Source organism: Opisthorchis viverrini (genome assembly GCF_000715545.1).
Source record: "Opisthorchis viverrini unplaced genomic scaffold opera_v5_4, whole genome shotgun sequence".
NCBI classification, from domain to species: domain Eukaryota; kingdom Metazoa; phylum Platyhelminthes; class Trematoda; order Opisthorchiida; family Opisthorchiidae; genus Opisthorchis; species Opisthorchis viverrini.
In genome coordinates this window covers 839,788-855,163 of record NW_008751660.1, presented here as the reverse complement: position 1 = coordinate 855,163, position 15,376 = coordinate 839,788, and the positions used below count along the sequence as shown (strand labels likewise).

Genomic DNA, 15,376 nt, shown 5'->3' with positions numbered 1-15,376 from the left:
AGCTAGGGGGATGGCATTTGTCAACCCGACTGAGTTTACCGATTATTGCCTTTCTCCATATAGTTGAGGTTTTCCTGTTTGAACAAAATGTTTGTCATCCCAACCAGGGACCGGAAGTGGCGAACTTTATTAGGTTCTTCTCGATCGACTGTGCGATTAGCATTTTTGCACATTCTCGCTTTGTTTTTAGGGCACTGTCGTTTTCCTGACACGCAGGGCCATAAATTGGGTGAAAATATGGGCTGTTTAATGCAACTTAGTTGTGCATGCTTCCACCGTTCTGTTCGGTAACCCCATCTGCCATGGCAGTCATAAGTGAAATGACTTTCTGAACATGGTATTGTGACATTAGGCCGTTTCTTCCCAGAGGGGTTTTTGAGATTATAAGGAGTCGAATAATCTTCGGCCTCCGTCCTTTTTCCTCTGCGGTCTTGCGCGTTTTCACAAGGGTTCAGAACTGGAGCAGGTCGACCAAGGAAAGGTTATTCTGTGGTTTGCTTTATTCCATTGACCGCCATACATATTGAACGGTTAGGTCTGTGAACGTCTTCCGTTTTTCAGTGTGCGTGTATGTAAGATCAAACGTTCCACAAGATCACTGGCGTTCGTACAATAGTTCAAAATTGTTAGCCCAACTGCGATGCACTTAAGGGACTAAATCATACACATGCCTTGACCACACAAAGGGGGGTTGACCTTATGTACATTTACTTTGTTGGTGATAACTTCTGAGAGGTGATAAATCTGAACTCTCTAAATGTCTCGAATCTCCACTGTTAGTGTTCGATAATCGGCAGAGCCATTGGCACAGATGACAACCAAAGTTTCAGAGGGCTACGTTACTCTTGACCCCTCCATCACAATGTGTGTATGCTATTATGTCCACAGGACAGTACCCGGGGGTCACCCACAACACACTTGGTGGTGCCAACGACTGGTCATACGCGTTACGCCGGCTGCATTTGGCTGAAATTCGTGAATGCTGATTTTCCTTCAGCATTGCTCAACCGATTATGCATACGTGCGAATCCCGGACCACCAATTTGTTAAATATTTTTCAACTTCTTTCTGTTTCTTCTATCATCAAACTTGATTTTTGCCTGGTGTAGTGCGCGAAAACCACATCCTAAACTTTGTTATCTTTCTTGCTATGAACAAAGCGGGAGGTCGCTGAGTTATGAGAAGCTCCAGGTAGATCGTGGAGACTTTCGGGAATCATCCCTTTTTCGCTGAACGTATCACAGATTTTTTGGGTCCCTTTGTTGGTGGTTAATAACTGGAAATGACCTCTGTCATGGTGTGAGCTTGACATTTGTGTGCCTGGAATGTGTGTTCTCGTGCGCAATCTGAGTGTGCCTAGGTCAAATGCTGAAGACAGATGATACAGATACATCACAATGACCAAAACAAATGAGTCCATTTGGTGCTATACTAAAGAAGACACGTTGGTCATTCACAAAATGGCTTCTTTTGGTGTTTTGTAGACAGCATACGCCCCCATGTGTCACCTGCTTCATAGCTCACTTCCAGGTGCATTGCATTCAGTGTGCGTAGCTTGGAAGCCCGTCCTATTTGAACGCTTCTGAACAAAGCAGCCGTGTTGCTTATTCCACCCTTGTACCGTCAGCAGTTGTTGACCTCATAGCTGTTCGAGGTCAACGTAAGCTTGTGTATCACTGTGGCGCATCACCCGTAGCCTTTTGATGACTATTCTACTACAGTGAGTCTCCCGTCGGATGCATGTATTCTTTACTGCTTATCACGGTTGACTGATGTGTCTGGGCGTATTGTGACACGCTTGTGCTGTTAACACAGCATCTCTCAATGCACATGAAGCAGGTGCCGGCCATCTTAATGGTACATGTGTGGTCAGTGAGTACGATCATTCGCGTAAATCAGTTCTGACCAAACTGTATTGAATAAAGTATGCTGTTCCGACCGACGTCAGGAGGTCGTTCCTATGTCACACCAAACAGCTTACTTCCTTTATGAATACGATGCGGTGCTCCATGTCCCAGGACTCTAATCTACCCTTAATTACAATTTCGTATACCATAATGTATCGGTTACCCGGTCAACGGAACCTACTCAAAACTCAACTGTTAGGAGGATAGTGGCGTACCTTCTCGAGATGTATGCAATACCTTAATGGCAAACCGACTACTTTGTAGTTCACAGATTTTCGCGCTTTATAAGTCCCATTTAATTGCGTTAGAGACCCAGCTACGGAGCCACAGAATAGTGCTAGGACCAGATCTATGCTAGCTTCATTGGTGCCTAATGAATAATTTTTTGCCAGTTTGTCCGCAAACAACAGCATAGTTAGTAAGTAAAGGCAGGAATTGTTCTGTTGTTCGTCGAATCCCAAATGAAAAAAACACCGGCGTCCTCGCACTCGTTCAGTGTACAACAAACAAGGCACAGCAGCTATCGATTTTCTTCCTTCAGCACTATCCCTTGGGCTTTCAGGAGCGTTTCAGTCGTTGTGTATTCATATCAAATTTGAAGTAAAGTGGACCTATGGCTATCGTCTTGTTGGTGCCCATCTGTACCGCTGACTGGTTTGTTATGAAGGCGGTAGTCCTTGCTAGTAATGATAGTTTCGCAGTTCAATTTGCTGTGTAGAACTACCATGGTAGATCTTTCAGTTTTGTCCGTTACTGTTGGTCGTATACGGTCTTCGTCGATGCATCTGCAGCATTCCTTATCCTGTAAGACCAGTAACTCATGTTACAACATTTTCTAACCACTCCTTTCTTCACCTTTTTACACTACAGGCGAACTTCCACAGACGTTCGAGGCAGTCAAGCAGTTGTTATTCAAAATAGCTGATGATCCACAGTCGTCCAGCTGTCCCAATATATCGTACGCAGAAGTACCCAGACCCGTCGCCAGTGCGTACCCAACGGGGTCACCATACGCTCTGGTCTTGGGCTCCAGTTTTGGCATTAACAACTGTTCCCTACCCAGCGCCGGATCAGATCAACTAATGGCCGGTGGCCAGACAAATCCTGGGTCAACCACTACCGGTTTCCCGCCTGGAAAACTGGGCTCTTTTTCATCAGTCAGTCCTACGGGATCAACCCCAACACCGGCACCAGTATTCGGTAGCAGTCCACCCTCGGCTTTTGCTGCAGCCATGGCAGCCATGAGTGCTGCTTCACCGTTCTCTCCCGGAAACACGGGTGGTCGTGCCACCTCTATTCTCAGCTCTCACACAACGAGTCGTGCCTTGACTGGTCGAGGAGGTGCGACCGGGCACCATTCGAATTCTCATTCACAACCCGTTCACCCCGCATCACAGAGTTTGTTAGGGTCAGTCACTACTCATCTAGGGCCCGGGGGTTCTCCGGCTTACGGTTCCCCAGCATCTGTAAATTCTGGTTCATCGTCTGGCTCCACAATCGGCCTGGAAGTCGTTCGCAATATTCTTCGCTCCGCTGGATACTCGGATGTTGCAACCGAGGAAATTGCAAATGCTATGCATGTCTTGAATCTTTATGGGTTCATTTCCATGTCCAGTCTTACAGGATGTGCTGCGGGTGCTTCTCCACTGTCAAACGCCGTGAATAATGGGCATTTCACAATGGGAACTAGTCCACTGAGCAACTTGGGTGGTTCCCTCTCTGGTTATGTTTCGGGTGGTCCACAATCACCTGGTTTCTCGACTGAAGTTGGCAGTCATTTACGTGGCGTGCGCAATATGGGCTCTGGCAGTGCACCCAGTCAGACGTATCATCAATCGACAAATGCCTATCAACATCACTACTCCTCCCGGTGTTCATCTACAACTACTGTCCAACTCGCGCACCCGCAGGCCAATGCATGTAGTCCCGTTTGTTCGTCGTCGCTCTCCACTTCTCTCGCCAAGGATACAAAATCATTAGACCCACTGATCGGTCTGCCACCGGTCACTTGTGAAAACTCATCCACTGTACAGACTTCCGATTGCGGCGTCGATTTGTACACCTCGCTTCCATCCGGTGAACCCGGTCGAATCTCAAGCCCCACTCGATCACCCATCCTCAATGCGCGTTCGCTATCCCCGAATCTGGTCCCCTCGATTCCAACTGAAACGCCATCAACGACCGAGTCACTCATTGGACATGAATATTTGCATCGAATAAACGACAATGCTCTGTCATTGAAGTTGAAACACGAAGGAAACAGCACTACAGCGAATGGTGGCAACTGCAGTTCCACAACAAACGGAGGCCATATGTGGAGTTTGAGTCGCCAACCTATGTCATCCTCCAAGTCTTCGCCGTCATCGACTTGAGGTTCAACCGCAAGTTGGGGCTAGTCTCAAAACAAACCCATGGATTGTCAGCTTCACTTCATCCTCCCTACTACACTACAAACCCACACTAGGTGTTATAATTCCTCTCAGTCCAACTCTTCATTACGCACTCTCAGTTCAACTACTTTGTCTGCATCAGCCTCTTTCTTTGGACGACATTATGACTGAATGAGTTTTCTGTTTGTCACTCAAGACTACCTATTTTCGCTAGCAAGCAATCACAACCAACTTGTGTGGCTCAGCGACATCTGATTCCCCACTCGCTCATTTGCTCGCCCCTTAGTCGGACTCATCTAACCCTCACACACACACACAGCATGCCGAAATCGTCCGTTTCTTTCTCAGCCTAGTTCGCCTTTCGCGCTCATCACAGTCAATCACATTTATGCTTCGTGGGTCACTCATCGACAAGCGTAATCTCTATTCCTCTGCTCTCTGCACACCTAGTTTGAACTTGCCTGTCCCTTCATGTGTGATCACATCCTTTGCTCTTTCATCTCACCCATTATTCTTTCACCGAAACACCAACTGCCCAACTCATGTGTGTCTTTCGCTTCCAATTTTGGTTATTTTCATCGATTTCACAGCTTCTGTTTTTGCTGCTTTGTTTTGCTGTTTTTATGAAAAGGCGCACTACTAGCCGCCTTGTGCAACCGTTGTGTCGCAGCTCTGTCCACAGTCCAGATGTTCTATTTTGCCCAGCCCCATAGTGCGCCTTAAGCTCGTGCAAATACTTCCCCCGGGTTAGTTTTGTACCGGGATACATCCCATCCTTGCATCGTCATCATCAGACTATGTCTAGTTATTCCAAAACATGTGCAACGTGGTAGAAAACAATATTGTCCATTATTTTGCATGTTTCGAGACTCGAAAGTGCAACAGCCTTTGACGACCGGTCCCACTCCCTACCTACCTAGTTCAACCTACCTGTGATACCCCTATGGGCCGGTTCCGGATAGTTGCTTTTCTCGTCCCACTTTGCTTCCAACCATGATCATTTCCGCCTTGTTTTATCTGCTAAGCACCAATCATTTGTTTTTTTTCGATCGACTCATTCTCCCACACACACACACACAAATTCGACCTTCTACCTTTAATCGCTGACTTACCCCACATGACTTTGCCCTGTTTCCGTCGGTCTCATTTCGTGCGTGTGTGATACGTCTGCATCCTTCATTCTCACTGTTTGTGCGCATATTTTGGCCGTATCTTCACTACTTGAGGTTCCACTCGTCGTTTGCCTCCAACCCCTTCCCGACTTTCCATGTATCCTCGTTCCCGATTTTCCGTTCTGAAATGCCCCATAATCATGTTTACTCAGTGCGTCACCTAAGCTACCGTTCATCTGTGTTCATCTCTCACAATTCACGCGAGATGTTCTACCCAGTAGTCTTTCTCTCAAGTGTTGCTGTGCATTGCACCCATCCTTTATTACCCTTCGCATACTATCACTCACACTGTATCGTCCCGCTTCCATACTATCCCGATCTCCACAGCTATTTGGTCATCCTATTTTTAGATCCACCGCATCCTGCATTACCCATTGTTTCTCACTTTCTTTTGCGTCACTAGTTGCTTTCGTATCGCGTGCGCATCATGAATATGGCATCCTTTGGTCTGTGACTTATTTCTCATGTCCACCAAGCTCCTCGATTTGATTTAGATACGGTGGTTTATGGGTGTGAAAATTGAGTCGGTGCGATGAGCCTTATTTACCCATCAGGCTTGGTAACACTAATAGAAGAAATCGTCCAGCTGTAGCACCCTTTCGGTGCTTAACTGCCATACCACCCGAAGGTTGCACGAGGGCTGGGATACTGCCAGGTTGCCCAAGCCTAGACAAAGGAAGTCAAGAGGCAGAGGTCGGGTTCGAACCACGGGCCTTCCGGTCAGTAAATTCGCGCTCTCACTACTTAGACCATCTCGCCCAAGTTTTTTAACCGGTGACGTGCTGTTGCCCAAGAGGAAGTTTTATCCATTTGTTTGGATCAACTATGGATGGCTTCTGATGGAAATTTAGCTGCAGTCACTCTCAGCTTCGAAGACGGGTCCGAATATAACCGCTCAATCGCGGCTGTGCACATGACTGTGGGCCATGCGTTCGTACTCTAAATCAAAACGACGGTCGGTCATATAACTTGCTACATCAACTCCTCAAGGTTTCATCAAGACGTCACGTCTACATGTTTGTGTTATAGCTTCCTTTGTGTCGTGAGCCTCATCCCCAAAGGACGTGGGATGGGAGACGATGCCATGCATATACAGCTTCGCTCGTTTGGTCGTATCGAAAATACGATAAAAAGCAGGCGAACACGGAACCTTGTCTTCTAGACTGACATTCTTAGGGAGACCCTTTGGATGGAGTCCGGCTGATGAATCCGCAAACATGTGGCCAAAATATTCGTTTATTTACTAGCCGGTGGCAGCTCTGATCAGTCACCGCAGACACGTCTCCACTTGTATACAACTCTGTTTCAGTGTACCTTAGATGTTTGTAGATTGAATTCGTCACATTTTTGTGAAAAACTACCAACGATCAAACTTCGCAACTCCCTGAACCAAAGTATGCCTGTGCGTTAAGTGGTTTAAAAACGAAATAAGTACATGGTATCACTTATTACGAATGACTACATGAAATCGGGTTATTTACCTATATGAACTCACCTCCAGACAAATACCCCACTCAATTCCCTGGTCGCATCGATTTCTTCAAGCGCACGCTACCAATTAAGCTAGTCCTTTAGCTCCCCAACGCACAGTTTTGTCCGATTACTTTCAGTTTGTCCGTGCATTTACATTATTTTGCAAAGTTGTCTTCACAATTAACTGGAGCATGTGTGAGTTTTCGGAATGGACTCATAGAATCCATTGGATGGTGCCAATGAAAAACAGTGTAAATGTGTTTTCAATAACTTCCCTTCGGCTACACCGATCACTCCTCCCAAAACGCGGGCTCCATAGTGTCCTGGTTTCAGTTCAAAGGATACATTTGTAGCTCAATATTTTGGTCTCGTTTTCAGCTTAGTGTAAGCTGCCCAATGAACAGTGTGATTATAGTTGCTCCCCGACCAGTGAATGCCCCAACTTTGGTGCAGCTTATCCGGCTAGATATGCAGTCAAAAACCTTTGACGTGGGACCCCACATTTGGGAGTACTTCATAAGTCCCGCACTAGTCAATCTTTCAATTTCCGCTGAATCCAAACAATAGGCGTCAAACACTGTGAGGCCAGACATCTTTAAGAAGGCACACTGTTTTCCCATTTAGTCCACGTCTTAAATTCACAAATGAAGAAGCTCAGGTTGCCTCACCTGGTAGTCTGGCAAACGTCTGTGAGGGTTCATACCTGGGTAAAAGCCAGTTTTGTAGAGTAGTGGCACCAGAATTTGATTTCGTGGCCGACCATCAGCAACAATGACGCATGTTCATGGGACATCTAATGTACGAATTCATTAGCGAACTTTTCGTTTCTGAGTTAATTGAGGACCTATGCGAGCGGAGCTACGGCCGGATCAGTCAGTTGTCTGGAAAACAAATCAGTCCTTCCTTTTACGTATGGTTAGAAAAATCCTAACCTAATGAAGCCGGCGAGTTGGTATGCCTAATGGTTTCACTCAGCGCTGAATTTACAAGCGTAGTCCATCCGGATAAAAAAACACGAGGAGCATTCATGAGATGAATAAGAGGTTCAAAGTTTACCCAAACCAAAGCAAATAGCCAGGGGTTTCGATGTCACGAGTAAGGGAGTCTCTGTTATGCTCTCACGATACCCTGATTTGATCTGATCGGATTGACTCAGTGTGTGTGGTGATTGTGGAAACAGCTGGTGATTACCATGTCGACAATTTGAGCACTCAACTGGATGAAGCTGAACCGGTGCCTTCAACAATCACCTTCGCGAAAAGCATGTCGTACTAGCTGTTCATCCTCCCCCACTCCATTATTGTGTTTTTGCAATTCTGGCCAAAATCGGCATTATGCGATGAGGTAGTCTGCGCTAACACTTCAAAGGGTTTCCAAAAGCAGAATTCGACTTCGAAGTCTAAAACACTTATTCATAGAAGGGTCATCCATGGGAATGACAACTGCTCTGTCACACAGGTAGTTCTTCAATTGTAGGACTTGGATCCCTTGATCACCAATGAACCGAAAGGATCGCCAAAGTACCTGGGTTCGGTTGCTTCATTAGCAAATCATTCTTGGGCTCTAAAAACCTTGTTTTAAAGGCTTCAGTCTCAATTAGCTCATCAAACGGGTTTAAGTGTGACAGAATTGTGGATCTTGCGCGACAAGGTGGTTTCTGTCAGCGGCATTCGTGCGTATCCAAATTGCTGGTAGCCAGGGCTGATATAATAAAAAAGGCGGATGCCGAGACAGCAGTTATGTAGACTCTCCATTATGCTTTCCAGACCAGACACGACTGATTGGGTCGTTATTAGAAAGTCACAGGCTTTCTGTGAAAGAACTCGAAATTCATTCGCCAACAAACTGTCAAGACAACCTCAATGATTGAAATGTACCACAGGTGGTCGTCCCCGGGTATCCGGCCATTTTTAACCTTCCCACTGACGACCTGATCTCAAAGTTCAGTGTGAAGTCTTTATTTTTTCTTGATATTTCAAAGATTTGGACGACAAGAGCTCTCCTATGGAAGACAGCCACATCTTCTAGGCAGCTGTGAGTGTTGCATAACATTTTTCTTCGAAGCCTACCGCCTCCAGTATGTGCAGTGATGTCGTTTGACCGTCTTGAAACGTATTTTCGAGTCCCGGAAACTTAGACTTCACACATTTCCAAAGAAAGTGGCCTCAGTCCTCTTACACAGATGGTTCTGAGTTGTTCAGCCCAGTGAACGGAGGCCTCCACATATAGGAAACTCATTTTGGGTTTCTTGGTCGAGCAGTTGAAAAACTTGGGCGAGCTATTTCCCCTCAACTTTTACATGCAGACGCCCGTTCGCACAGCAAGTATGTCATCCAAGTTTGTCAACCTTGTTTAAAAACGCGGTCAAGCATCATTCAACCTGAACTCAAGATACATGTTGATTAATCACATGCATTTTTGAACGTCTATAGTTAAGCAAAAGCGAGGTTCAACTGTCAGTGAGAGTGTTGTAATCCCTCTTCAGAATGTGAAAATCCAACGCAGTTGTCCTCAAACAAAAATATACATAAATTGGAATCGTGCGAGGGAGCCAAAGCTAGCAAAAGGCGTTAGGTGTTTGATGACCCTTAATGAACCCCGCAGATAGTATCGGTGACTCCGAAACGCACATTGTTGTCTACCCTGAAGGAGCAAAGTCATTCCCGTCAAAGTATCCTAAGGCCTTCGCATTTTCAAGATCACTATCTGAAGTTGGGACTAAACAATCAAAAAATTATTGATTTCAACTGTATCAGTCTTGGATTGCCCTTCCCTCAGACAGCGATCCTCATCAGAAACCCTCGAGAGGTCATAAACACTGTATTTTCCAAAAATTAGGCCCAGTCCGTCAGCATGAGAATTTTTTTAACGGTGCAGTTTTTCAAGTGGACCACTATTGTGACCTACAAAAACCTCGAGGCCAGGAGTATCCAAAGTAAAACCCAGTGTAATGGAGATCTGTTTCGGGAAGTTTAGTCTTTTATGATTACATTGCCTTAGCCATCCCTGGGCTATAGACACCGATTTCTGACACATGCATTGACAACTTGCGACGCCCATTGTCATGGTTACACGAACATTCGGACGTGTACATATTTCGAACCCTGAAGCGCTCGCAACTTGTTGCTACGACGACAACGAATGACCTGTAACCTACCCGTGTGACTCATCATCTACGGTAATTGCGAAAGGGCCTGCTATTTGTATAAGCGCAGGTCCAACGCTATCCCTCGAAAGATTATATCGGTTCATTTGGTTTACGTCACTTCTCTGGAACAGGAAGATTAACATTGGTATAAATTCAACGACTGATAGTGGTTCACCTAGTTAGTCCTATTTCTCGGTATCTGAATCGTGAGGTGACCTCCACTGGTAGTGTACCACGGCACAACCAAGACGTCAGAAGCCATGAGAGACACTTGAATGTGTTCAGCTGCATTTGTTCTGCTGATGAATCAGTAACTGTCGGCCAACAAATTAGCTACACCTGTGACAGGTTGTTTCCCCATTAGTGTGAACAGGCCATAAAATATCCCCTTCTCTGTTGTTGCTTGATATAAGAATTCCTGGCTCTGGAATTATGCTTATCTGGAAGGCCCACGGCTAAACGGGGAAGTTCACTCAGAGGTAAATGTAGAACAAATGCATCGAAACTTTGCTGGATGCTATTATCATCATGAACTGCCCAAAGAACACTGTAGGAGTGTTGTTACTTGCTACTGCACCTTCTGCCTGGCGCTGGTGTTCACTATCAGTTATCCGGCTAAGGTCTTTGTGTGGGTGAACTGAGCTCACTGAAACTGAACAACCTGTTCGGTTGGTGCCGGCATCCGAACGATGTGAAATCGGAGCTCGTCATGATTCTCCCCGTTTACTTTGAAGCAAGGCGTGCTATCTGCAACGCAGTCCATTTTCGAGTAAACGTCACTTCGATCAATACACTCATTTGCAAATCAATTTGGTTTTCACCAGAGATTTAACTGAATCTCTCGTTTATGATATTCTACAACTGAATGTGCTGCACACAGGCCGCTTCATGTTTCAGTAGGAACGATATTCGAAATATTGCAGTATATTTTCATAAATGAAACTACTCACAAGGTTGCTGAAAACTCTTCGACAGTTGAGTCTCTCGGGAAAACCAGATTGATTTGCAAATGAGTGTATTTCTCAAAAACAGTCCAATTTGGGTTCAAGTAGAACATAAGGTTGACGGAAACTCGGATGACTGCCCCCACCTAATGAGCTCCAAGAAGGGCGAAACCGGTCGTGGGCTGTCGAGGAGTTTTCAGCAACCTTGTGAGTAGTTTCCTTTATGATTAACGCGGCCCGCAAAACTAGCTCAGATTCAATTCCCTCGTTTAGTTAATATTCATTGCTAGTTGGTACTAGACTTGTTGAAAAATAGCACTGTTATGCTCTGTCGATGTTGGCCATGCTTAGGTAGATTGGTACACTTGAACAATCCAGCGTTACGAAGTGTCCTCTGTGGTTGGCATTCAATGGTGAAAAACTGGGACCGAATGGACTGATTTATTTATCACTTCATATGAATAGAAACCTCCGTGTACGTGCTTTATTGCTTCGCACACATATTTGGAGATATTTTACGTCTTATGGTCTCACAGTTCTAACAGTAGACACTTGTCGGAAGCTCATCATGGTCACATGCGATTCAACAATGTCAACAATCTATCCCGAGATACTTACTTGATTATGTAAGACCCCCTTAAAAAGTATCCCATTCCTGGCTGTGGTCCCCAAACGAATGTGGGTACTCGAAACACAAATATGTTTTGTAGCTCTACTCAAAGTTATTATGTCCATTTGACATCCTAATTCAATCGGTAGAATGTCAGCAAACAGTGAACTCAAGCTGCCTTTGGCTTCTCGAAATACGCCAACGAACAGCATAGGAACCACTTTCTGTTTTTGTGTGACATTTAAGAAACTATCGACTGCCGGGAGTAAGTATATAGGAGCGAATCAATCTGCCTCATACCGAGAGTTGCTGCTGTGTTGTAGCCAGCCTATGTTAGTTCATCCTGTCGGTACTGCGAACTCCTAATTAGCGCAGGTCACATAACATCTGAGAGCAGTCACTAACCTGGACGATCCACAGTCCAGATCGATGAAGCGACATTTTTCATGTTTTTCTGTATCCATAAGCACTAGTGTGTCATACCAAAAATTGGTCTTTTTTAGCCTTACGGGGAGTCTGGAACAATGGACCATTGGAGCACTCGTTTGTACCTCTTGCTCATCAGTATCTATCCTCCAAGTTAGGTGCTACTGACCTTTGTCTAACTTTAAACTAGCCACTTCAAAGACGCAGTCAGTGTGATTACGCCTCCAACCGCTAGATTCATCAGATGTGGTATACATTGCTTTATGTCACGCAGCCTGCCCGCTCTTCTCATTTCACACCCCGATAACGTACTTTTAGCGATTTCTCATGATTCTGTGTTGGGTCAAGATAAAATCAATAGGATATTTTAAACCAGATACTGGCGATTTCGCATGCTCCTGAAGGACGGAACTTCTCACTCAGTCACTTGGTGGTCAATCACGGTTGGTCGACCGTGTTGTAAAACGACGTAACCATCGCGTCTTCCAAATGAATTTTGCTTTTTTCAACACGTGTCGAGCTCAGGAATCTGACCATTAGTGGATAGTCATGTATTTCCTAGTTTTTCAATATCTTCCTGTAGTTTGATAGCTTCCAACCATTAGACAGAAGTCGTCCAGCCTGGGAAACCAATTCGCTCTGCGCTTTACTCCCGAGAAATAGCGGATTTCCTGAAAGTTATCGAGCTGTCTGCGTAAATAAGCAAAATCCGTTTGCATTCATCCACTCCATGCGCACATTTCATTTGGACTAATGACTGCGTCCCAGTATAAATGGTAATAACGTGCTCTATGGACCTCGTGTGCTGTGTTCGTTCCTAGGATAGACAGGTTACTAGTTTTGTCATTAATTCTTCTACCTGGTGCATCGCTTCATGCTTGACACAATATATGGCGTACTAGTCACTAATAATCCGATGGCCACTAGTGCATCAGTGTCATTCATGCAGAATTAGGATTATTACCGACCTTTTTACAAGCATTTAGGTCATTACCGAGAAAAGATTCAGCATAAAGACGTTCGGTCCAGCTATTCAGGCTGTTACAGTAATTATGGTTCTTCGAAGTGATTTGCTTAGTTCTTGGTAAGGGAATGAAACACGATGGCGCCGCCCATGTTGACTTCGATGTAAAGTAACGATCGTGTTTTCGTCCTCCTTCGCCCAAGTCTTTAACGGTTTGTTCGGCCAATATACAATCCGTTGAGATTATGACACTTCAGCCTATAGATATATTCCATAGTGTTCTTTTTGGGTGTCAGGTCCTTATATCTGACCAGATGAAGTGTCCAGCGTTATCCACTTTAAAATACACTTCTACTGTGTGTGGGTTCAAGTCTTTTTCTACACTTCTCAAATTTACTGTTCCATTGGGTAGCATATTTGTGGTTTATTGTGACGGTCGTGAGGAAGGGTTTTCCAGGACACTGCACAAACCCCGTGTGATATCTACAGTTTTGCAACACTACCTTGGGTTGATTCAGTTCCTCGTCCATGGTCTTTGCGTTGGTACATAGCTGTGTTAGTATGCAGAAAAGAAACACCAAGTGATTAAGTTTCGTCTTAAACAGTCTATGAAAATGCAATCTAGGGGTGGAATGAACTCTCATAGTAACGCCATAACCACCCATTTTGAAGGTAGTAGTCTACTGACAAGACACAGGACATTCCGTTCTCTCTGGGGCACTTCAGAGAACCTTTTATTCCCATTTTTGGATGGGAATTTTGCGGTTATTCTTTCATGGTTGTTGAAACCACTATGTGGTTGACAGAACTTTGATATTTTGACATTCCTTCGACTTTTTGTGAGAGGGGAGCAAATTCGCATGAAACGCAACAATCACGGTTACTGCCTTCGGACATTCATATTTGGCCGCCAATTTGTCACCGAAAATCCTAGTTATTTATGAGCTCAGAACAAGAGCAATTGATGAAAACGTTGGGCAACAGCTACGGCCTCTTTGCCACCCATATAAGTGATGAAGGCAATGATGACCGTCTGCTCTGTTCACGGTTTTATACCAGGATTTAATTTATGCTAGGGGAAGAAAGCGGTCTACCGTTTGTGATACCAGTTCTGCAAACCAGGAACTCAAAATATCGCACCAAGGAAACGCATAGTGTTAAATACCCTAAAATAAGTGGGCAATATGATTACAAAAGCGGATAAGGGTAATGTACCACTGTCATGAACAAGGGTGACTTTATACAGAAGGCCAAACAACACCAAAGTGAGGTTCCTTACTGGTAGATCGATAATGGGAATATTACTTTCATACTTAACAGGAAGTTGGTAGGTGTATCCGGTCCGTGATACACCACTGAGGGAAAGGTATGTGGTATCGATTATACCTCCGAAGTGCAATTTAACCACGGTTTTATGGCCTACCAAAGATCCATAAAGCAAATGTCCCTGTAAGACTGACGAAATAGATCCCACACCCCATGTGTGATCAGATTTTTGGTCAGATTTACGTCTTATATTTATGTATATTTTTACAAATCTTTTATTTATATTATGTATATATATATATATTTAGAATTCACATGACTTTGCCAACAAAGCGGTGGATTTCACCGTGGAACCAGATTGTACTCTTGTAAGTTCGTTATCTACAAAGTGCCTAAAGGGGACTTAGAAATATTCAATCAAAGGTACTAGGAGACACCACCCTTTCAGAAAGGACACAGCTTACGTTAGATGGAATAGTGGAGCATCAAACTCAACAGGTGCATTGCGACACCCAAGTATTTATGGTTTCCCAGACTTCCCAGATGCTCTAGATCAGTGGAACCTTGTTTCACATAACTTGGAACTGAACAATGGAAGATAACTTAGGGATATGAGGAAACAAGCAGACCGTATCAGGCTACTGAACTTTTGTTATTTCAGTATGATCAAAAGTTCAACACTGGCTTGTGCTGAACCATGAATCACGTGCTGCTGATCCGTGTGAATAACTGTACCCGTTCCCATGCACTCATACCCTAATCACCAATGCAAGGTGAATGTGTTTTCCTAAAGTGTGATGATAAACCTATTGTGAAAGGCTACGCATTCTACAAACTTGCCAACTAAAATACTATTTGATAAAGCCCGAGAGAGTGCAACCAACAGACATGACTAATGCATCCAAAACAAACGTTTCGAGGTAGCACTGCAACAGGAGTACTCATAGGTCCACCAATGGACTGTTTGGCCGACTGCAGGAACAGCAAAATACACCATAAGCCGAACTCAATTTGGTATGCACGCACACATATGTTTTCACGTGGTACTTCAAATGGTCTTCTACACAAATCTTCAT

The 15,376-nt window shown here is 44.7% G+C and overlaps 2 protein-coding genes across 2 annotated transcripts in view; both read left to right on the top strand.

Moving 5' to 3' along the window:
* Nucleotides 1-5,917, top strand: part of T265_00417 (hypothetical protein) — a gene marked incomplete at both ends in the record, with an annotated part of 35,987 nt that extends 30,070 nt beyond the window's left edge. Inside the window, one exon of the mRNA XM_009164190.1 lies at nt 2,778-5,917. Within this exon, the coding sequence (XP_009162454.1) occupies nt 2,778-4,279 (1,502 nt within the window). The remainder of the gene's footprint in view (nt 1-2,777) is intronic.
* A 2,460-nt stretch (nt 5,918-8,377) lies between these two features.
* T265_00416 (hypothetical protein) lies at nt 8,378-10,990 on the top strand (the record flags this gene model as incomplete). Its single annotated transcript, XM_009164189.1, has 3 exons — nt 8,378-8,400; nt 8,924-9,019; nt 10,825-10,990. The coding sequence occupies 3 exons, from the start codon at nt 8,378-8,380 to the stop codon at nt 10,988-10,990; spliced, it is 285 nt and encodes a 94-aa protein (XP_009162453.1).
* Nucleotides 10,991-15,376: the final 4,386 nt, after the last annotated feature.